Below are 24,398 nucleotides of genomic sequence, written 5' to 3'. Positions count from 1 at the left end.
TGAGTAACAATTTCTGTCTAAATTGTCCCTTTCCGTATGCAGGTTTACTTTGATTATATGCGAAGCTGGATCCAAATGCTACAGCAGTTACCTCAAGCGTCTCATAGTTTAAAAAATCTCCTAGAGGAAGAATGGAATTTCACCAAAGAAATAACTCCTTATATAAGAGGAGGAGAAGCTCAAGCTGGAAAACTATTCTGGTAGGTTTTAATTACTCTGCTTATGATGCTGATTTATACCAGATATTTCTTGACGTCGGTAATTGTTCAGGGTTCCCAGACTGGGCTTCTTGAGGCCCTAGTGAGCAGTTGATAGTCTTTCTGAGAACTATTGGAATATTACAATGACTGTAACTGTAGGATCCAATACGTGCAGATTGCTCTTACTCTGTCTATGACCGGAATGACTACTTCTGTGGAAAGTGCCTGTTCCTGCTAGCCCTGTGCACGTAGATTAACTGAGGGGCCCCCAAGATGCTGCTTGTTTCTGCAGGCGGACTTGGCAACACGGCTCTCTTGCCTTGGACAGAGTAGGAAGAAATTTAAGGTGCTGTGCTACCTGAATAAGACTGAAGTTCCACCATTTCTGTTGCTACAGTGATATTGCAGGAATGCTGCTGAAATCTACAGGAATATTTTTAGATTCTGGACTACAAGACAGTTGTGATGAATTTTGGGCCAGTGCCGATGACAGTACTGCATCAGATGAAATAAGGTATTAAGCCCTTTGGCTTAATAATAATAAGCACACTTACTCATGTTTCTTTACCCCTGACAGGTACTTACTGCATTTTAATTCTTAGAATGAAAATTTAGTAAACGCAAGACTTCGTGGACTTTTTTGCTGATATTTCTGTATGTAGTAATAACGAATCATTATTTTGTGCACTTGAAACCTAATAACCTTCTTTTAATTCAGGGTATCAGAAATTGTTTATCTAATGTCCTTTAAATTCTATTTTAATATCCATATCAAAAATGTGCCTGCAAAAGCTCAATTGATTTCAGCTAGCTGCTTATTTTTCCTATGCTCTTTCTATTGATATATGTATAAAAACTTCTTATCTTCTAATAGTTATGTAAATGTAACATGAATTATTAATACATCGTCACATCGTTTCTATCAATATTGCAGGAGGTCTGTTATAGAGACCAGCCGAGCACTCAAAGAACTGTTTCATGAGGCTAGAGAGAGGGCCTCCAAAGCTCTTGGATTTGCTAAAATGCTGAGGAAGGTACGTAAATGTCAGGGTTTCATGTACCTTCCTGATATTCACTTTTATTTATATGCTTAAAATAAATGCAGTTTAAAGGATATTCTTTCGTTTTGTTGTTGCTTTTAGGACCTTGAAATAGCAGCAGAGTTTGCATTGTCAGCCCCTGTCCGAGATCTACTCAACGCTCTGAAAACAAAAGAGTATGTGAAGGTAAATTCAGTTGAGAGCCATGAAATTCGAGTGGGGATGCTAAGCAAAAATCAAAGGATATTTATATACATACTTTCAACTTTTTCATGTGGCATCTATATCTCAACATTTTGAATGTCATGCATTTCGTACTGAATTGTGTCAGTAGAATTACTTTCTTTGCATGTGATCGTGTGTGTAAGAATGTTAGTCTGTAGTTTTTATAAAGCAACAGTATTATAATGGAGCTCTGCTCTAGCTAGCTTGCATGAGAGTGCTAAGAATGTGAGAAATGCAGTGTCTGTGCTGTGTCCCAGATGAACGGAATAGAATAGTTCAGTTGGAAGGGACCTTCAAAGATTGTTGAGTCCAACTGCCTATCCACTTCAGGGCTAACCAGAAGCTAAAGCACATTATTGAAGGCATTATCCAAATGCCTCTGAATGCAAGTAACTGTTGCTAGAAAACTGTTGCATAGCAAAGTTAAGTTAAATCTGTTGTGCATTGCTGCCTGATATTTACAGCACCATAAATTCATACACATACAGTTTCACGCTTTATTGAAACTGGTCTATACTATAATAAAGACTGGTCTAAACAATAATAAAGACAGGTCAACTGGTCCTTATAGTTTGAATTTAAATAAATCAACTGCTTCAATGGGTTAAATTTATTTGGATCTGTTGTACTTTTTTGTCCTTACATACATTTAAAATATGTAATTCTCAACTGGGTACTAATCTACTAACTTTTGCACGGTAAAATTTCTGTTGGATAAGTGATAGCTAAAAGTGGATATTGCTTTGATGGAAGATAGACAAGCTCGTGGGAGAGACGCACATCAAGGGCAGTTAAATACATGGATAAAAGTGTTTTGGACCAGGTGACCTCCAGAGGTCCCTTCCAACATAAACTGTTTTTTTAAAAAAGTCTGGCTTAGCAGGACCCTAGTCTGTAAATTAAGAGGGGGAGAATAGTCAGGGAAATTTCCAGTTTATGTTTACTTTTAAAAAATACTTTTACCTAGCACTCTTTTCTGCTTTCATAAATGATAATGGATTTTGTTAAAGGCAGTATCATACTTCATATGTACATTTTTGCAGAAAAAGTTGAATCTTGAGTTTGAAAAAACTGTGTGAGCAAATGGGTTAAATAATCTCTTGTAAGGTTGATCTGTTTTTATGTGTTACCTCTCCCCTTTTTTTCATGTCTCAAAAAGAATTTTTGAGATCATCACTTTGATGATCAGCATTTCATATATTGGCCTTCTAACATGTATGGAGTTGATTTTTTTAACAAGCTTTTCAATCAAATGCTTGTTAGTTTTGGAAACAATTTTAGATTTTATTAATGACTTTACAGTTTTTATTTTGACCTATGGATAACACTGGTCTTAATTATTAAATATGTCTCCCTATTGGTAGAAATGTTGACGCATTGTTCTGTTTTAACTTGATGGCATCCAACTCTGAAAAGAGGGAAATAAACTTCACTCTAAGTCAGTTACCTAATGACAGATCACAGGGTCAGAGATCACATATCAACTATTTTGCTGTTTTCACAGTCTAATTCTGATCCCTGACTTGGTTAAAAATGTTGTTTAAGTATGTATATTGTACAGCTACTTAAGATGAAAACTCTTCTTGTTGTTTAACTGAGATAACACATAGATATTTTATGTATCTCAGGAGAAAGTGAAATTAGCTCTCAGTATCATTTTATTTTCTTCTACAGGTACAAATCCCTGGACTTGAAAATTTACAAGTATTCGTCCCAAACAATATTGCAGGGGAAAAATCTGTGATTTTGCAGCTCCTAAATGCAGCTGCTGGAAAGGATTGCTCAAAGGATTCTGATGAGGTTGCATATGAGGCCTATTTACTAATGACCAAGTACAGTGACAAAGACCATGAGTTAGATGACAGCTGGAGTGCATGGGAGGGCCAGCCAGTCAAAGTAGTGCCACAAGTGGAAACTGTTGATACACTGCGAAGCATACAGGTGGTTTTTCTCTCTTTTTTTTTTTTTTTCCCCTGCTTATGTGATTTTTCCACACTGTGAATGCTTCTCCTTTCAGATTACCACAGTAATTTAAGTGAGGCATGTTTCCTTTTGTAGGTAATAAATTAAATTAAAGCATAGGAATGATTCTTAGCTGTGTTAGTCCAAGTAGTAAATTCATTGGATTTAACATTTCTTCACAGGGTTAATCTCTGCAATGTTTCAGGGGTGGATTTTTATAATAAAGAACTATTTAATATATCTAGTTCAGTATCACAAAGATGGGTTAGACTTAATCACTTCATTTTTTAAGAACTCACCAATCTTCAACAATGTATGGCTGTTGTGTGCCTTCCACACAGTGAGGCATGAAATAGATTACTTTCAATCTTGGATAAATAGTGGCATTTAAAGTAAAGTTTCTGTGGAGCTTCTGGATGTTCAGCAGTTCTTCAGGAAGGAATATTTCAGTCATACTTTCCTTCATCGCAAGCCAACAGGAGTTCCTGCCAGTAGTTCTGTTGTGCTCAAGTATCTGAGCCAGCTGCAACTCCCTGCCCATCCTGTTCTCATGCCCTTATGTTAAGCCAAGTGAATTTTCCTTTTGGTATGTCACGCAGTTCCTTAGATCCCTACCATAAATGGGCTCTACTGTCCACCAACAGAGTGACTTTCCATATCACTGTGCCTGGCCTCTGATGTTCTGAGGGCTCCTACAACTATAGGCAGTTGAAAAAATCACTGCTGTATATACATACACCACTGATTGTTACATGCAAACATGTTGTTTCTTGTTTGTCTGTTGTCCAGACTGAACAAGTTAGAAAACAAAGAAACAAAAAGAAAAACAAACAACCACAACAATACTCACCACCACAAAAAAGCTTCTGATTAAGTTTTAGAATTTCATTGTACTTCTATTAAAGTTAGCATTTCATGCAGAAAACAAAACCAGCATAAGATGGAATGTGGTTTGCAAATGGTATCCCATCTGACACATATAAATGCAGATAATATATTGTGGATGTGTTATGTGTGTGTATATATAACATTGATTATTATTATTTTTTTTAAATTCTATACTGCAAAGTTAGGAGGTAAAAATTTCTTCAGAAAGGTTATGTTCTGTATTTTAAGTAGCATGCTCTGATTGCAAACTAGAGAAAATGCAATTTGTTATTTAAAAAACATTCATAAAATAGAAGTATCCCATCAACATTTAATAAATTCTGAGTATGAAAATATTGTTTGGTGGGGAGACACTAAAAATCAGGATGAAATGGGCCTTATTTTGTGAGTAACATGTTTCAGCTGCCTTTTCTGTAATTTGAAATTGTCAGCGTAGGGTACAAACCATACTGCCACAGCAAAAGAAGCACCATCTGTTATTCTGGGTACTTTTACAAACTTCTGCAATATCACAGCTCTGGTTTTCAAAACATGCTCTTACATTTACTTTTTAATAATTTTCAACATTTTAGCAAAGACCATGTGGTAAATCTATGGTTTTCAATTTTCCATAATAGCTTTTTGTTCTGAAAACAAAACCTTAGTTGGATAAACCCACTTTATTTATGATGATTATTACCTCCACCTGCTTGGAGAAAGTGTAATTATTTTTCTTAGATACTGGCTGTGCATAACTATTTTGAAGATAATTTATAATACGGTGTTTCCAAAATTTCAAAAATGTAATCACCTTTCCAGAAATCAATAGTAGTATGTTCCCCTTGAAAACTTGCTGTGGCATTTGCCTTTATAGATCTCACTGCTTAGTAAGATGAGTATTTATCAAGTTCTGTTGCCAGCATCAAGCTTTTCTGTGTGAATTAAGGTCTACATGAATAGCAAAGAGAGAGGCCATTAATACATTAGAGTTACCAAAATAACAAATTGGAATTTGCCAATACGGGACACGTTTTTATGGAGAAAGTTGTGTATGTAAGAACTAGTGGTATCTTGTATTACTAGGTTGACAACCTCCTCCTCGTAGTCATTCAGTCTGCCCACCTTGTGAGTCAGCGAAAAGCTTTCCAACAGTCTATTGAAGGGCTCGTATCACTGCACCAGGAACAGACATCCAGCCAACCAGTCATTGCCAAAGCTCTGCAACAGCTAAAGGTAAGCAGTTTTCCAGATTTTCTCAGTAAAAATTGATTTTATTTCAGTCACTGATGAATAGAAATGTACAGAGACTAGATTGCAATGCTGATAACATTCTGCAACTGTAATTTCTGCAACCTCATTGGAATTTATTATCAGTACAATTTTCATTGTTATTGGAAAGGATTTAGGATTGTATTTTTGAGGAATGTTGGTATAATATTTTTTATGCTAGTTAAGTGGGAAACAAGTCTGTAATGTGATAGAAATGTTAATAGCAACAGAATAAATACATCTTCATATGGTAGGATTATTGAATTGAAAGAAAGTGATTGATGTGGTAAGAAATAAATTCAAAATACATGATCTGTAAGGAATAACTTTTTTCCGTATTTGGAGAGGATGACTGCATGTGATGTGCAAGTGAACAGGTCTCTGTCTGTCTTTTTTATTAAATTGATTGTTTGTTTGTTTGTTTGAAGGATCCAGAAAAGAAAAAAAGTTAATCTGTCGAAGTTGCAATATTAGGGCCCTGCATTTTCTCCTAAGTTCAATAGAGGCTCTGCCCACGTAGCAGGGTGAAAATGCTGCCAAAGGCTCGGTCACGTTACAGATAGAAAAACACATTTTCTCATTTCTTTCTTCTTTTTTTTTTTTTTTTATTTGCTTTCCTTGTTTTTAAAATTCATCTCACACAAACAAACTGAATTGCAGTGCTTCCATTAATGATAAGACTTCCTTAGTGCAAGTGCTGGAAAGTATTTGTTTTTTCTGGGACTGAAGGAATTGTGATGACATTAAAATGTGTTTACATTTAATATAATGTAATTATCAGATTAATGTTTGCCTCAATCCTATTCAGATATAGAATATAAATAATAAATTGATGTCCCCCCATCCCTTTTTGTTGTTCAGAATGATGCATTGCAGCTATGCAATAAGATAAGCAGTGCCATTGACAGAGTTGATCATATGTTCACATCTGAGTTCGATGCTGAAGTTGATGAATCCGAATCTGCCACTTTGCAGCAGTACTACCGGGAAGCCATGATTCAGGGTTATAATTTTGGATTTGAGGTAAGGAAACAAAAAGTTAATTATTTGTTTTGTGGATTTGTAAAGGAACCAGTTGAAGTTTCTGTCTTTGCAGTGGTGCAAATAAGGTAATTAACTCTGTGGAAATAGGAAGAATTCTAGCAGAACGTTTTAAAAATACGAGTTGTGAGAGAAATGTTGTGTGAAAAAGATTGTAAAGGAAGAGATCTATTACGTTCAGACTCCAATTAGCCATCTGAAACTGTAAAAAAAAGCTTTAATAACTTGCTAAATTCAAGTGTAGCCTTGCAGGCTCTGCTACCTGTCTACATTTTAGATGAAATTAGGTATATCATTAGGTATTGAATGTCACTGTGTAACTCATCTTGCTGTTTTTCAATCTAGAGTAGTATAAAACTTAAATTAGAGCCTTTCTTTCAAAGTTTATGGTGGTTCTTTGGTGCAGTGAATATAGGTTTTGAGTGTCTTCCCTACAGTGCTGATGAGAAAATGTCATATTCAGCTGCATTTAGTATGTTTCATTATTTGACTCCTGTGACCTTTGTAAGATTTTGTTTGTTTGTGGTATAGTACACTAACATACTAATAGAGATAGTCTTCTTAAAAACAGCTGTTTTTTTAATGAACACATACAAATCCCTTTTCCCCTAGCTTACTTGAAATATAACGAAAAATAAACACTACTATGAGTTCAATCTCTGAGTATGGAACAAAATATTCATGTGGGATGTTTCTTAAATGCTGTGTAACCTGTTTAACATAAGCATATGCCCATATGCGCACAACAATTACAATATGGCTCAAGTGCTACTTCTCACTATAACACATTTTGTGTCATACTTTTGCATTTCTTTCTATACATATGCTACTGTTTGCATAAAATTACTTTGTTTAAGAAGAGGATGTGATTGTTATCATACTGCAGTTTTGTTACCCTGAAAATATTCCAGTGGGTATGGTGATACTTTTAATCTTGCCATTATTATGTGAAAAATAATCTTTAATTTCATACAGTACCATAAAGAAGTTGTTCGTCTAATGTCTGGAGAATTCAGGCAGAAAATTGGAGACAAGTACATCAGCTTTGCCAGAAAATGGATGAATTATGTGCTAACAAAATGTGAGAGCGGCCGAGGCACTCGACCCAGGTAACAGCAAACTTGATAATGCCATAGTTGTTTGTGTTACTTCTAAATGCTGTACAGGACTTCTCCTGCTGTGAACAGTGCTTATTTGTTTAGAAGTAGTTCTTAGGAACTATTGCTGCTTCTGTCTCTTGAGTTTTGAAAGTGATTTGAACTGTAAATTCATAAAGCCAAATGAACCCCGCAGCTGCTTTGCAGTTTTCTGCTGAACATCTTGCCTCATGTTAGCCGACAAAAGATGGGAAGAAAAAGTGGAGGTCATTGGACTCAAACAATTCAGAGACTAGATAAGGGGGTCATTAGCTCAGGACAGAAGTAGTATGTGACCAGGAGTCAATAAAAATTGATGAATATGCAACAGTCATTCTCTGAGTATTGCAGAGAGAAAGGAGTGTTGTGCTGGTTGCAGAAATTGTCCATATAGAAACCTTAGCCTCCTGTACGTGTCCTTTCTGTTAGTCTCTTCTGAAAATATGGCACACAGATGAGGAAGAAGTTTCCACTCTGGTGAAAATTCTCCGGATTTATGATTGCGTGTAAATAATAGAATTCAGCCTTTGTATTTATGGATGGTTATTGTTGCAGTCTGAAGTACTCACGCTTGCAAATAACTCCTTTTCCCAGGTTTATTTCAAAGCCTCTTTTTTAATTTATATGTAACCTCACTTCAGGAAATGAAGAAGTTGAAAAAGCAGTATTTTCTGCTTTGAATGGCATGAAACTGTAGTTAGTTTTGTAACTAGAACTACATTATAAATATCAGAATGTGTGTTTCCTCAGTCTGTTGAGACAGTTGTTGGGCCCAGTGGTCTCTCAGATTGTGCTTACAGTCAGTGCTAGGATACTAATGGGAAACTCTATTGCTGGACGCTAGTGGGGAGGGAAAAAAAAGAGTGTTTACATTATTTTGAGGATGGAAACAGAGAGACTGGGACAATTGCCCAAGAAAAATGGTACCATAGCTTGATTTATTTTGGTGGTTTTGCAGTATTTTGCAGCTGGTATGTCAGAACTTTTATAGAATTCCATTGTATTATAAAATAGACGCCTTATATTGACCTGTGTTAGCAGATTACAACACGACATTGATGTGGTTTTTTTTTTCCCCCTTAAAGAGTAGTCCTGATCAATCTTTCTTGGAGGTTATTTGTTTTGCTTGCGGAAAGAAGAGGAGGAAAGAGTGGGTAGTCTGAAGCATGTGTGGCTACACTAGTTAGACTGGTGTGATGATTTACTTGCATTTTGTAGATTGCAGCTGCTAATTTTAGTAGGTCTAGAAGGAAACAGTGTTGGTGGATAAGGGGAGGTGGCTAAAGACACATCTCATTCTAGCCAAGTTACTGATTTGTTCTGTTTTACCAGTCTAGGCTCTGAAAACACAGATGCCCAGTTCTTGCTGATCAGATGCTTATGAAATCATCAGTACTCTTTTCATCTTGTTTCACAAATGAGAATTTAGGCAGGGAACATTGTGGTTTGGCTTTGAGTGAATTGATGATACTGTTCCTGAAGATAGTACATACATCAATATTCAGGGGCTGAGAAATAAAGCATGGTCTACTTGCTTTATTTGACAGTGTCCTTGCTAAAATCATGTTTTATCTGCATATAAGTCAGCAAGTTAAATACATTACCTTTTATATATTAATCCATTTTCTTACAAAGATTTTTTTTAAACCTGCAAGAGGAAAAATAAGTAACTGTCATTCAATATTCTTTGATGTTGAAACTCTAACTGTGGCTTTAGTCAAAGAGTACCTAATTTTCTTTCTTTTTCTTTCCTTTTCCTTTTTTTTTTTTTTTTTTTTTCCTTTCTTTGAGATAGGTGGGCAACTCAAGGTTTTGATTTTCTTCAAGCCATTGAACCGGCATTTATTTCAGCTCTCCCAGAAGATGACTTCTTGGTATGGAATAACTTATTCTCGTTGTTTATTCCTAAATATATGTGAAGCTATCAATATCTGTTGTCAGGGTTGTCTTTTATAAAGCGGTGTCTGACTACAGATGGTGTTCTGAACCAATTGCTGTTGCATACAGCTGACGATGAGATTTATTCAATTTATAAAAAATATGAATAGAGTATGCTTATGACCACTAATGCTAGTGTTTTCAAATTGCTGACAGTTTGCTTGTACTGTCTTGGGAAGCAATTCCCAATTTCTTGTGGGAAACTTGCTAGCAGCATTACTGCATAGTTAAAATCTGCTGTTGTCATAATAAATTTCTGAATATGAGCTCCTGAGTCTGTTAGTATCCAAAGTTCACTTATGGTATGAATCCAAAAAAATAAATAAATACAAAAAGCATATTTTCAAATTGTACCAACATGAAACAGACTTTAAAGCATCTCTCTTTTATTTTTACTATAAAAGAAGAGTAGAATACAGCTGTCTTTTTCTGTGCTCTGCCTTACCCTTTTTCCTGTGGAAATAAAATCCTGAAAATTTATTTCTCTGATCTTGATACAGAGATCAGATCTTCTACTACAGAGAAGTGAGAATACATTTGCCACAAATACATGAATACATGTGCCAGTGCCTCTAATTTTTATTAATTTCAAGACATGTTATGAAATATCTATCAGATTAGTCTTGGTTAATACAGAAACTCAATAGTTTTGTTTCTTTCTACATATTTTTTTGTCAAAAGCTGTCAAGTAAGTTACATTTTTATTCTGTGTTTAAGTTGCTGTGAAAGGGTTGTCTTCTTAAATGACAGGGTTAAGCTTGTGTTTTTAAGACACTAACACTGTAGTTTCAGGAAGTAGCCCCATAGCTTTACTTATCTGATCTGACAGCTTCTAAAATACCTGGTATTTTGAAGAGTGGTATGTGTAAATTTTAGTGATGCTGTCTTGCTAGATGTCTCTTCAGTATTTATGGTGAAGCTTCAGAGGACAGAAGCTCAAAAAATTTGATATGGCCTTTGACATTAACTGTTAATTTTGTCCATAAATGGAATTGATCCTTTCTTGTGACCATGAAGGAGTGTTAACAGTCGATCACACGAGTTAGTTTGTTGACTGATAACTATCTAAAATATCTTAACGCTTCCTCAAATAGTATGTTTTTATGACAGAATTTTCACATGCACAAAGAAGACAATTCAGAGCTAACGTTACCTGAGATAGATTAAAGTTAGACTTTGAACAAGTGAGAGAGAAAAGGAGGAAATAAAAATCTTAACTGCGTTTCTGAACTTTTGCTTTCTTAAAGAGGATTTCAGTTTTGGAGAGCATCACTTAAAGCTCCTCTGGTAATATAATCTGACTCCAGTATAACACCAAGCCACAGCATTTCACCTAGAAATGCCTATGTCAGTCCTAATCTCTTTTTTAAATGACATCAGGTATTATTTAAATAAATGACAGTCTGTATTTAAAGCTCTACATTCAAAGCTGAGATAGATTTGAGCTCAGTCTAGGTTGATAAGATATGCCAATCACAGTTTAAACGCCTTTTTTGTTTTGTTTTTCCCAATTTAATCATTATTTTTCAGTTGGTCTAGCTTCTAGTTCTACGTCTTCATTAAGTTTTTGATTTTTTTCTGGCAGAAATTTTGACTAGTCTGAATGACTGATATATATAAGTGGTTTTCATAGCAGCCGTACATAACAACATAATTGTATTTCATTATTGTGAAGACATTTTATCCCTGGTGTGCTGACAAGTAAATTGAACCAGAACAAGATTTAATAACTTGTCTGAGATTACAAGCACAGTAGATAGTACACCTCATAATTAATCCCAGATTGCCTGAGCCCAAGTTCAGTGATCTATTAAGCATCTTTTCCAGAAAGTTTTACTATGCAGTGCTTCATATTATGCTTACAGATTTTCATCCTGTGGTTCAGGCTGTCATACTCTCACCCATGTTTTTTGTCTGTTTCTTCTTGGGAATCGCAGTTAGGGAAAAGGAGGGAGGAGGGCAGCAGAGGTTGTTGCAACTTTTTTTTTTTTTTTTCCCAGCAAGTTTGATTTTTAATTTTATTAACAATGGATAATTTTAAATTCCACTGGCTTTATATTATGATTTTTTTTTAATGACATGTCATTGTTCACTTCTCATGGTTACTTAATTTTTACAAGGTCAACAGGCATGGCAAAAATAAGACTTTCTACCTTAAAAAAAAAAAAAAAGTCGTCAAAACCCTAGCATGGATTAAAAAACTTAAATTGGTAGATTGGGAGACACGGTGTGCATTTTTTGCAATACTACATATTTAATCAGTGTTATTTTATTACTGTGAGCTTCACCATATAATTATGAACTCTCTTGTAATGTAAAATATCACAACCTTTTCTGTTTGTCTTTTCTAGAGCTTGCAAGCTCTGATGAATGAGTGCATTGGGCATGTTATTGGAAAACCTCACAGTCCAGTTACAGGTTTGTACCTTGGTAAGGCAGTAGTTACTGGCATTGGCTCTGAAGTTTTGCTGCTATTTTTGTATAATTTGGATTGTAAGTTCGTTTTAAAAAGCATAACAAATATTTTTAAGGTTTTCATGATTGTTAATGGGAAACCATGATTGCCTGAGTAAAGTTTAAATAGATGTTAGTTTTACTAAAGAAATTGAAAAGCTATACAGATGCTCTTGGGGCATTTTGTTCTTGAATCCCTTTTTTACCACTTCATTGCATACTGTCATGGGTGCGACATTAGTATGGGTACAACTGTCATATGTTTTTTTTACCCAAATCTTTTTGATCTCTATTTCTGTCTGAGAAACCTAACTGATGCAAAAGGAACATAATACTGCTGTTTGCTTGTTAATATTTATTTTGCAATAAGATAATAAATCATCCTTAAGCTGTGAAGTTGTAATAACAAAGATGTAGTTTTAGCGAAGTAAGTATACATCTTCTAATTGCTGGTTTTTTATTTTCTTTAGAATCTTAATTATTTTATAGATGAGAGTTACATGATACAATAACATGATTAATATTTACATATAATAGCTTTATTTAATATTTAAATAATTAGAGGTATTTCTTAAAGGATAATAAAATTTGTTCAGGTTTACACTTAATTGTGTGAAATAGCAGTTTGTTTTAATTTTGTGTCTTGAAATGCCCTTAGCTGAGTTTTTTCTGACATCTGAGTAAAAGTCTTGCCTTTTTTTTAATGCTTGTAGCTATTCATCGAAACAGCCCACGTCCTGTAAAAGTACCTCGGTGCCATAGTGATCCACCAAACCCTCATCTTATCATCCCCACTCCTGAAGGCTTCAGGTATTAGTCCAGATTTTTAAACTGCTTCCTGGCTATGCTCACTCTTAGTGAGTGGAACACCTTTTTTTTTTTTTTTTCCTCTTGGCAGCAAAAAAGCTAGAAAAAAAGAACATCTGAATTTTATAAATGTGCTTTTAAAGACAATATTTCTCTCCCTCACCCTCTTCTCCTTTATTTTACAGTTTTTATTGGTGCATAATTCCCAGCTTTTAAGTCACTTGTATGCCCTTTGTCTTTAGTGAAAACTATGCTAAAGTGTAACAAGTTTTAATTTAGTGAAAACTGCTCATTAGCAAGCCTTATTTTTTCCTTCTTCACTTTGAATCTTTGTGCACATGGCTGGGACAGTGGTTTCTGTAGTCTAGATTTAGGTAAGACTTAAAAATAACAGCATTCCAGAATATGGTGGCATTTCTGCATCACTAACAATATGCTGTGATGAAATTAAAAGGCAAGGGATGTTTTTGTTTCCCTTTGGATGAGTTGACACAGTAATTAATGCAAATAATTAAAAATTGTTATAAAATTTCAAAACATACCTTGCCGTACATCTTTTTACACAGAGGGTCTTATTTTTCAAGAAGAGCAATACAGTCAGAATATACACTGGAATTCAATTTTTTTTTTGAAAGTTGCTTAGCTGTTGGCAGAAATTGGCACTAATCTAAAGATATGGAGGTTTTTATTTTAAGGATGATTATTCTTATAAATATTGACAGTTCCTGAAGCTTCTGAGACATAAAATTATTTCTCAGAAAAGTCTTTATGTATCTGAAAGACTTTTAAAATTGCACCTCAGTGTGCAATCTTCAAAATTTTATTTTTAAACAGAACTTTCATCTCCATTCATTATTATTTTTTGAACTGTTTCCTGAGGTTTTTCTTCTTGCCACAGCACACGGAGTGTCCCTTGTGATGCACGGAACCATTGCAGCGTTACTGTCAGTCGCCCCGCTCCCGTCGGTAGCGACTCAGCTCAACCCAAATCTGTCAGCATTGCAAATGATACCAGGTAGCCTCACTCCATGATGTAGCAGTCTCATTCTCCTTACATCATCCATACAAATGTTTCCACCTACTTGCATTCCAGTAGATCATTTGCACCATGCTTTTCCTTCCCATCATGTATTCCACTGGCTCCTTCATTCATGTTTGACTTGAGCAAAATCTTACATCTTAGAAATAGATGGTTAGACCACTCTCAGAATTAAAATGTACAAACAACATGGTAGATTAAGCATGTGGTTCTGATGTTTTGAGTGAGTAGGTAAGATATAAATATATCTCAATAGCTCAATAAAAATGTCCATGAAATTAACATAAGACAGTCAGTTCCTCGGTATAACCTGACTAAATAATTAGTTTTGATAACTAACACTTGGCACCGAGTTGACTCATACAGATAAGCCTAAGATGTGGGGTGGGATTTTTTTGTGGGTTTTGTCGTTGGTTGGTTGGCTGTTAGATAACGGTTTTGGTATTGTTATTGCCTCCCATAAATATTTTGAAGCATATGGTGGAAACACACAGGATTAGATAAATAAGATTTCAGGAGTAAATTCCATTTGACAAATAACATTTTCAAGTGCTGCCCTTGCCAGATGGACAGCAGAAGCACATGTTAAGGTGTTCGAGAGGAAAGTGAATTTCATCTTTGTATATAATATCCTTCATGCAAGTCTTCTCTTTTTTTTTTCTTTTTTTTTTATGGTAAGATGCAACTTCCATCCTACAGTAGATGCTAGAGGTACAGCTTGTGAGTCCAGGCCTTTTTTATTGAAAATACGTCCTGAATGTTTGTCATTCAAACTATGTGTTTCTATACTTCATGCTTCCATTTTAAGCCTCTTGTTAAAAAAGACAAAAGTAGACAGTAATCTGCAGCGCTGTATACTTGAAAAGCCCTTTTCAAGAAAGTTAAATTCTAGAGAACTTTCATTGGGAGATTCTGGCAGCTTTATATGCTGACAGGGTAATGATTAATGTTTTTATGATTTTGAAAAACCAAATGCAGAACTTGTTTATTTGATTATGTTTTTACTTTACACAACAAGTGCAGGGGATTTTTGAGTATGTACAGCACTTAGAGCCAAAGTGTTTCCTTCCTTGAAGTTAATTTTAAAGGAGAGAAAGGAGGCAATTTCTTTTATATTCATAGTCTTTGTGGTGATTTTATACCAAATGCAACTGTTAGGCTTATAATTTGACACACCTGAATACAGAGGTATAGTCTTTTAATGGCTTCTGTTTTGTACATCCTATGCAAATTTTGCTTAAGTGTAAAGGTTAGCATTTTGACAGCTTCTTCCAGTTCTAGAAAATAGTCATTCCGAAGAAAAGAAATGAGAATTCTAATTATTAATTGCAGTTCAATACACAGTACTTTCATGGATTGTAATAGGAAAGTTGATGTGAATGCAGGGTTTTAGTTTAACAGGCCTAGGCCTGCTTATCAGACGTGTATTTTTCTTAGACCTCTTAGTTTTCTCTTTGTTCGATGGCTATTAGGAAAATATTCAATGACTTTTTTTTCCACACATTGCCTGGATTTTTAAGTACTGTTGCTTAACCACCTACATTACATAGTTGTTATGGTTTGGTTGGATTCCTTTTTTTTTTTTTTTTTTTTATAAGAGGATGGTGAATGTAATATGTCTGTAGCAAGTTTCTTCTGTTAATATAGTCAAAAGAAAGTAGCAAACTTTAACACATTGCAGTCCTAATTACAGATTTCATTTATTTGTGCTCCAAAGGAAAAGTGGAATTTGTTGGGTCAAGAAAGTGTTATTTGGCTCTGAATGTAAGAGGTGTGGGGTCCAGAAACTCATTAGACATTTAGGAAATGGTTATAAGCATTAAATATCTATAAAAGTTTGAATGTAGGAACTTGGTAAATCAGTTACACTAGGCAGTGCATGGTGCACAAATGCCACCATAGTTCTATCGAAGTTTTTTCTGAAAAAATAAAAGTTTAATAAAACTGGAAAATAAAATCCAAAGCAGCAATATTTAGTTATTTACATTGAGCTTTCTGATGGTTATAAATTTATGCTATGTTCATACTAGCTACCTATATAAATATTTCATTTTTTATCTAGCTGAGGTTATTATTCATTGTTTTATATTTATCCAGGGTCAGAGCAGAAATTTAGCAAGTCTCCTTCTCTTTTACTCTATTTCTTTGCCAAATAGCATGCAGACAATCTTTATGGACACAGGCAATAAAAAAAGATATGGGTGGCTAAGATGGGATCGAAATGGATTTTAGGCAACTAGATTCAAAGATACAATACTTAGGCTTTTCTGTTCCGTTACTAACTCATTCTAAAGGCATTTGTTTTCACTAGGTGCTTTTGAGCTCTTTGTGCATCTAGAATTTTTGTTCTGTATCTCCTTAGTATAACTTCAGCCTTCTTGCTGATTAAAAACTCTGCTTTTCCTGAGGAACACCAAAATTTTTCACTAGTTCAGTTCCTTCTCAAACATAAAAAGTCTAGCTGACAGTTGCAGGGAGTGAAAAGCAGTCATCATATGGAGAATATTCACATGGGAATAGGATGTCCCGGGCTTAGAAAAAAAAAAAAAAAAAAAAAAAAAAACTGTTTTCAAGGTTTTATTATGATTTATTTATTTATTTATTTATTTTTCTTTAAACAATCACGAAAACATCTTTAGGTGTAGGGAAGTGTTCTGTGTGCACTGTTTGTGATCCCAAGTATCTGTCATCTTTTTATAGTTTTTAAATGCCAGTGAAGGGTTTAGTGATGTTCCCCATTTTCCAGTAATGTTTAACTCATACATCTAAAACATTAGGAGGTGTTAGTCACGGCTTTTCCCCACCATGCTTTAAGAAATGAAAGGGAGCCAAAAGGCACTTAGTGCAGAAAGACATTTGTGAAGGATTTATAGCTGTAAAACCTGGTTGGCTTGAACAGTGTCTTGGTAGCTGGAAAAAGGTGCCTGAAGACTTTAAGCTTTAAGACTCATTTCTCTCACTACTGTTTGCCTTTCTGTTCAGCATGCACGTTCATCTGGGTCTTATTCTGAGTCATCTAATTGTACTCTGCTTTCAGGAGAAGGTAGGGCCTGGGCTACTACTAGGAGCACAAGCAATCAAGCTGCTATCACTTAACGCTGTACTTCTTCCTGTCTGCTGAGCTGTGGCTCTTCCTAGTATTTTTGACATAGTGACTATGGGCTGTGACTTTGTACTCGTTATTCACTAGAAGCATATGAATTCAGTTAGCGCCCTTCGTCTGATTGTGTGCCTCAAGTTATCACCAAGCTGAATCACTTTGGATTTTGTATCCAACCCTGGCACCAGCCGCGTCCTGCAGCAGCTAGGTTATCTGTGTGTTACGGATCAGTAGTATGGATTCTGTTGGGATGGACAACAGCAGTTTCAAGTTGTTAATGCTTTAAAAGCTTATTTTTTCATATATAGGGTGACACAGCTAAAATTATGTAAGAAGTCTTCATTTGGGGAAAAAAATTGCTTATGAGGGGTTTTCAGTTTGCCTCTCAGCATCCGTTTTTCTTTCATGTTCTTTTCATGGTTCATGTCCTAGGCTTCATAGTTTTGCAAACTGCAGTTAAATTGTCATTGGTAATAATTTAGTGCAATGCTAATTTAATTGGTACAATGGCTCTATTTAACAGGGGTTCCAGTGTCCCTGAAAATGATCGACTGGCTTCAATAGCAGCTGAGTTGCAGTTCAGATCCCTTAGTCGTCACTCCAGTCCCACTGAAGAGCGAGAAGGTGATTGTCACAATGTTAGATTGTGATCTGGATATGCTGGTGATTTTTGTCATTAACATATTTGTATGTTACCAGTTCTTACCCTTTCCATTTTTTTTCACCTCTTCCATTTAAACATATTAGACTTCTAACTTTCAGACTTACTTTGTTCATAGCAAGTTCTTCTGTTTTCAGACATACCCACTACTCTCTTGCCTTCCATGTTGTTTCTGAATTGTAACTGAAGGAATTTCCTGGTGTCTTACTAAGTTACACTATTCAAAGCTAAACAAGTTCCATGGTTGCTGATTCATATATCCCATTAGATAGTAAATTTCTAATTGTTGTTATTGAGGTATTAATTGGACCCATCAGGACAGTGAAAAGGTTCCTGTCCAATTCTTTCACTACCACTGCAGTATTCATGTTACAGATGCTTGCTGCTATTTGAATCCAGGAAGAAAGGTCATGGTGGGTGACTTTGTCCTGACCAAGTCTCCTCCTTCAGGTTTACTCAATCCTTGTACGTGTGGTATTTATTACAATAAATACCTTGAAACTTTTATCTTGGAAAGTCACATACCTTGATTACAGAATCACAGACTGGCTGAGGTTGGCAGGAACCTCTGGAGGTCATCTGGTCCAACCCCCCCGCAAAAGCAGGGCCACCTAGAGCAGGTTACCCAGGGACATGTCCATGTGGCTTTTGATCAGACCCCAAAACCTCTTTGGAAAACCTGTGCCACCTGCCCAGCACAGAAATGCTTCCCGTTGTTCAGAGGGGACCTCCTGTGTTCCAGGTTGTGCCCATTGCCTCTTATCTTGTCACTGGGCTCCACTGAAAAGAGCCTGGCTCCATGTATTTTACAGCCTCCCTTCAGTTATTTTTACATATGGTAAGATCCCCATGACCCTCCTCTTCTAACACACTGTGTTCTTTGCAAATTAGAATGAAGTATGGAATCGCAAACAAAACAGAGTGATACTGTGGTCATTCTGCAAAATGAAGCAGGTTTCTACAAACATATGTCTTAGAAACGTACACTAGGAAGTGTGTTTTGCTTCATTTTGTTTAGTTTTAAGATGTTGAAAATATTGTTTGTCACATACTTAGTCATTTTTTAATGTATACGTATGAACAAGAAACTGGCTTAGATTGGAACGATACAGGTCTTTTTCTCAGGCAACTTAGAAGTTTGCTTTCCTACTGACCTGTATCCTGCATTTTATTCTGAGTGTTCTGACTTGAAGTGCTTCCACAGGTGTGGAAGGAGATATCTCTTGGCATATAAATTAAATCCTATTTTAGAATAGCATTCATAATCTGTTTTCTAAGGAGAAATCATTTATAAATTCAAGACCGTATATTGCTGTGGTTGCATTACATACTTGTAGGGTGTCCTGGTATGTAAGATCTCAGCTTCTGCTGAATATAATTGCATAATCTTTAATATGAGATAAAGCAACTTTTATGCTAAAAGTATTATTTCTACAGAACCATCATATCCAAAAGGAGATACTATTGGCTCATCCCGGCGGAGTTGGGAGCTCAGAACTTTAATCAACCAGACCAAAGGTAGGCTTCTAGGAGCCACTATAATTTGACATTTCTTAAACTAGCGCTGTATTAAAAGACTGAATCTTAATGCTGATTGGAAAAGGTTTTCACAGCTTTATTTTTAGAAAGGGGGAAAAAAAACTGCTTGCAGATAGGAGATACTGCTAGCAAAATTGCAATGTGCACCATCTGATGTGGGAGTAATTAAACTTCATAATTTTTTTTTTCTGTTCAAGTCACCTAAAGATGTGAGTAGTGTTGTCCTACCATTGCAAAATGTGTGCAGTTATTGGTATAGGACTTGCAGAAGTTTCCTATTCTGATTGTGTGACTGTAGGAAGCACTTCCTAAGATTTCTCCTCAATATGGGGTTTTCTTGTTTTGGGTGATCCTACTCCGTTTCCCAAATTCAAGGCTCTTATGGGCCTCTCACATCTGTCCTGCTGCTTATTTTCATGAAACTTAAAGTAACTTGATTACTTCTGAGACTCCTATATTGTATTGTATGTGCAGATATATACACAACTTATGTGCGTATCTTACGGCAAGCTAGAACCTCATGAAACATTATAAAAAAGTTGTCTTTCACATAAAAAGTTGATCTATCGGTGATGTGACTCAGGATGTGAACTCACTCACTCAATGATGTTCCTCACAATGATGAGAACACAGGAAAAACTTCTGAAATCTAGAAGAATTATTGTTTGTTTGGAGCATAAATACTGAAGAAATTGAGGTTGTTTAATCTGGAAGGAAAAGATGAATTAGGGACAAACAGAAAATTTGTAGAAGTCTGCTGCAAAGGGAACTGGAATAAGTGGAATACTATCCACTGTGAATAAGACAAGGACTAAAAACTGCTGGGAGTCAGATTTAGTATAGATGAAGTGATATTAATTATAGGCAGTAGAATGTATCATTTGGGGGTATTTCACTGTCTCCATCTTTTGACGGCCATTAGAAGAAGGTTAAACTACTGTCTCTCAAGAGTGACAGATGTGTAATTTTTCTTCTTTACAGTTTCTTCTAGCCTCACTGACAAGGATTCAGTTCCGTGATTACATTTTAAAGCTGGAGTTATGTAAATACCTGGAATCTTTGAAATAAGAGAAATTTCTTATAAAGAGAGTAAAAACTTAACTGCCCTTGGCAACTCCTAATGGCTCTGACATATTTCCACTATCTATCTGTGGTTAATTACAGGTCAAATATGAAAAAAAAAAAATCGATGTTTTTCATACTTTTTACTATCTTGGATCAATTAAGAGATGAGTAGAAAATTACCAGGATTCTCATTTTCCTTTAGTTTTCTTTAGTTTCATATGTGATTGCTAAAATGCTTTATTCGTTTGCTGTGTCTTAAATTTGACTCACAAAATAGTTGTCGTCTCAGTCGAGTCACTTGATGTGATATCAAAAGGTAACGAAATAAAATATACAAACAATATTTCTCAATCAAGGAAATTGTTCATTGCTCTTCTTTTAGATACTGTTTCAAAGCAAGCACCAATTGAAGCTGTTCAAAAATCTGTTCAGTTGTTTGAAGAAAGGAGATACAGGGAGATGAGGAGGAAGAACATCATTGGCCAAGTTTGTGACACGCCAAAATCGTATGATAATGTCATGCATGTAGGTTTGAGAAAAGTGACTTTCAAGTGGCAGAGAGGAAACAAAATCGGTAAGTTTGTTACACATTCATTTGTAAGGCTAAAATACCAAGATTATTTTTTGAAGGAAATCTAAGAGTATATTTTGAAATCTTGCATCCTTGTATAGGTAATACCAGCTTTACTGAAATCAGGATGTTGAAATACAAAATACAATGGCAGCTAGGATGTCCTTCATGTAGAACTTCAGTGAAGTTTTCACTGGTCAAATAGTAAGAAACAAAGGAGTAAAAGGATTTGGTTAGGATGATTGCTTGTGTATGATCCTGCAATGCCTCTGCATGTTCAACCCTATAAAAGGTTCGAGTTCTGCTCTTGAAAGAACCACAAATGTGAATGGAAACGAGCACAAACTTTGGGATTTGTTTTACTCACCAATGATGTTGTTGCTTCCCACATACAACTGTTATTTCCTCTCTGCTTCAGGATTTGTGGGAAAATCCTCATATTGCTCATACTCATCCTCATACTCATGAGGATTTTTCTTTCAGGTTAACCTGTTAAGTTTGCTAGAGTGAAAACATGACACTAAATTCAGGGCTGTAAATGTTTTATTAGGTGTTACAGGTTAAAAGGTACTTGACGTTATTAAATGAAAATACACACAAATAAAGTTGTCAAGGGGAGCTTTCAGTGATGTGTCTACTTACTATGGTTGACGTATATGTCACTTACTGAATGTAGGGTAATTATTTTTTCTTATTTTAACTCTGCAGGTGAAGGCCAATATGGGAAGGTCTATACCTGTATCAGTGTTGACACTGGAGAGCTGATGGCTATGAAAGAAGTGAGTGCTTACTATATGAGAATCATTGCTGCCCTTGCTTTTTTTCCAAACCACATACAGATGAGTTGTTGGGCATTAAGGTTTTCTGAACATAGTTGTTAGCTAGCTCAAAAAGGATGGGAAGACAAATTGTTTCTTCATGTAGCCACAACTGCTAATTATCACTTGTTCTTCCTCAAATTGTTTAAGCTTTTTCTTTCAGTTTAAAAGTTTCAATGTAGAAGTATGTAAAATGGATACTGGGTAATCTCACAAGGATATTGAATGGGTACTTGCTTAGTATGTGTGAACGCCTGTGAAGAGATCTTAAACTATTCTGGAGTTTTCTGATTAGAAAAACGGTACACAAATTGTCTTACTTTACAGTATTTCATCTCACATTTAATTCTCTTTTTCCTCATTTCGTAGAGAAAAAGATAGGAAGTGCCACATCAGATGTTTTTCAGCCTCTGTAGTTTAAGTGAGCTTGGTTGAGTCACGAAACTGTTGACTAACCTGGTCGGTACAGAAAACCTAATTTTCTGTATAGAAATGAGTAAAGCTGTGTAGGTGTAGAGATCCTTTTTTCCTTACAACACATTGGTTTTTAAAATATTTGTACTGTTTAATTTTACTGCATTTCCACATCTTACTACCAGGATCATCAAGCGTTCACAACAGTCACTGTGCCACCCATTTGATGCTAGAGCAGTTATATTTTGATGAGGTAGTTCCTCCACATACGTAATATGTATATGAGCTCACAGAAGCATGGAAAAGCAAGGCTGGGATTGTGCTTAACTTCTTGTACAATAGTCATTCGCTGACTAAGTAATACCAACATTCAAAAGTTTTTTTCTAGCTGCTGCCAAAGTAACATTTTTCCCACTATTTGTAGATCTCCGTGTCTGGAATTCGAAGTTGCCTTCTAGATGCAGGTGCTTTTTGCAGATTAGCATGTGTGCACTCTCATTAGGGGGATTTTATAAATAGATGTAAGTTAAATGGACCCTGTTTGACAGATACTTCCTTAGTAGGCTAAATACACAATACGCTGTAGTACTTTTCAACTTGCTGTAAGTATTCCACCAAGAAACACTTTTTTGTCCCCATTGTGGGCTTAAATGCAAACTGCAACTTCCAAGAAAAAGCTCTTCAGGGTTTCCTTAGGGGTATCTTAAGAGAAGGTTTTTTCATTTGTTTTTCAACTGGTTGAAAATATTGAAAACATTTCCCCATCTTCTGGGATTTCTTCAAGACTTTGCTGTCTTAACCACAGTGTCACCAATATCTCTACAAATGATAGTGGAAAAGGTTTACTACAAATGTACGGTAGTGCAACTTTGGAGTGTTAGGAGGTATGTAAAATAATGTCATTGATCACCTTTTTTGTTTTTTATAATCTCCATGTATTTAATTTTATCACTGTTTGAGTACAACTGATATACTGGAATTGTACAGAACAAAACAATCATAACACCGTAGCAAAAAAAAAAAAGGTGAAATATGTGCATTTATTTCTCTAGCAGTTGTCCTGTACTCAATTAATGAAATTTCTGCTTTCTACCAGAATAGTAAAAATAACATCCCCCATAATTAACTGAGCGTTTTGCTTATCTTTGTCTGAATGGAAACCTTAAATCAGTTTTCCAAAGATTGTTTTTTTTTTTCCTCCAAGAAAAACCCATCACAGCATGTTGTAGGAGAACTAATGAAAGCCTCTTCCTTTAATCAAAACCTCCGTGATCATATGTTTGTAAAGAAAACCCTCAAAGAAAATCCCTTAGTCTCATTTGATGAAATACCTGTCAATTAGTCTTTCTTGAATGACAGCTGTCATTCATGTTATTTTCAGATCCTCTTGTATTGCATCTACCTACCAGGTATAAGCTAGAAGGCAGGCTCCAAAAAGATACATGTATATGTGTCCACATCTGTGATGTTTAAGTAACAGTATTTTCACGTTATCAAGTTTATAAATCATCATGTGTGTATGATTTTCCAAAAACAATTTGGGGTTCTTTTTTGGTTAGTTTTGGGGGTGAAGGCGTAGAATTCTGTAACTTTTTGTGTGATGATACTGTTTCAAAAAGAAGAAAAAAAAAAAAAAAGGTTTTACCTGCTTTTTTTTTTGTCTTTGTTGTTGTTCCTTAGCAATTTGAAACTTAATAGCAGCAAAATAACGAAAAATTTTCTTGTAGATAAGATTTCAACCTAATGATCACAAAACCATCAAGGAAACAGCTGATGAACTGAAGATTTTTGAAGGCATCAAACACCCTAATCTGGTTCGGTATTTTGGCGTGGAGCTCCATAGGGTAAGCAAACATCACTTCCTGGGAGGTTGTGTGTAGGGTTGGGAGAGAATTCTGAGAAGCTTTGGATCATTGGTGGTTTCACTTCAGAACGCTCTCGTGTAACTTAATTGTCTGGATATTTCTGTGAATTACAAGTCTTTTTTCCTACGAGTGTTGAGACCTCTCTAAAACACAGTTTGCAGAAATGTGTTGAAACTGGTACATAAACAGAGAAGGTTCACAGTAAGTGAATTGAGTAATGCTGGAGCTATCGTGTGCTGCAACTCTGTTTGACTGCTCCAAATGCAAAGATGTTGTACTTACTGATAATTTTTGTATGCAGATATAGACTAGACAGCCTGTCTAAAACTCTTCAGTGTTAGCAGCAGAGTTTTCTTGCTTGAGCAGCAGAACTAACGAAGCCTGGTT

At 35.5% G+C, this 24,398-nt stretch overlaps 1 protein-coding gene across 9 annotated transcripts in view; it reads left to right on the top strand.

The window, feature by feature from the left end:
* MAP3K4 (mitogen-activated protein kinase kinase kinase 4) overlaps positions 1 to 24,398 on the top strand; it is a 92,269-nt gene that overhangs the window by 58,346 nt on the left and 9,525 nt on the right. For 5 of the 9 annotated variants that reach the window (XR_014317123.1, XM_082756084.1, XM_082756083.1 and 2 more), the window contains 17 exons: positions 43 to 200; positions 598 to 714; positions 1,135 to 1,234; positions 1,343 to 1,426; positions 3,140 to 3,406; positions 5,378 to 5,527; positions 6,425 to 6,586; positions 7,580 to 7,713; positions 9,536 to 9,614; positions 12,030 to 12,108; positions 12,846 to 12,942; positions 13,838 to 13,954; positions 17,602 to 17,702; positions 19,177 to 19,257; positions 20,726 to 20,917; positions 21,623 to 21,693; positions 23,874 to 23,990. Coding sequence is in view for 8 of the 9 variants with exons in the window: in XM_082756084.1 (XP_082612210.1) it covers positions 43 to 200; positions 598 to 714; positions 1,135 to 1,234; positions 1,343 to 1,426; positions 3,140 to 3,406; positions 5,378 to 5,527; positions 6,425 to 6,586; positions 7,580 to 7,713; positions 9,536 to 9,614; positions 12,030 to 12,108; positions 12,846 to 12,942; positions 13,838 to 13,954; positions 17,602 to 17,702; positions 19,177 to 19,257; positions 20,726 to 20,917; positions 21,623 to 21,693; positions 23,874 to 23,990 (2,106 nt within the window). In the remaining variant the exon portion in view is untranslated. The remainder of the gene's footprint in view (positions 1 to 42; positions 201 to 597; positions 715 to 1,134; positions 1,235 to 1,342; positions 1,427 to 3,139; positions 3,407 to 5,377; positions 5,528 to 6,424; positions 6,587 to 7,579; positions 7,714 to 9,535; positions 9,615 to 12,029; positions 12,109 to 12,845; positions 12,943 to 13,837; positions 13,955 to 17,601; positions 17,703 to 19,176; positions 19,258 to 20,725; positions 20,918 to 21,622; positions 21,694 to 23,873; positions 23,991 to 24,398) is intronic. The other 4 variants (XM_082756079.1, XM_082756081.1, XM_082756082.1 and 1 more) reach the window with 4 other exon arrangements.

This window comes from Aythya marila (genome assembly GCF_965140915.1).
Source record: "Aythya marila genome assembly, chromosome: 3".
NCBI classification, from domain to species: Eukaryota; Metazoa; Chordata; class Aves; order Anseriformes; family Anatidae; genus Aythya; species Aythya marila.
Note: the sequence above shows the minus strand (reverse complement) of the source record. Positions and strands in the feature narration are given on the sequence as shown.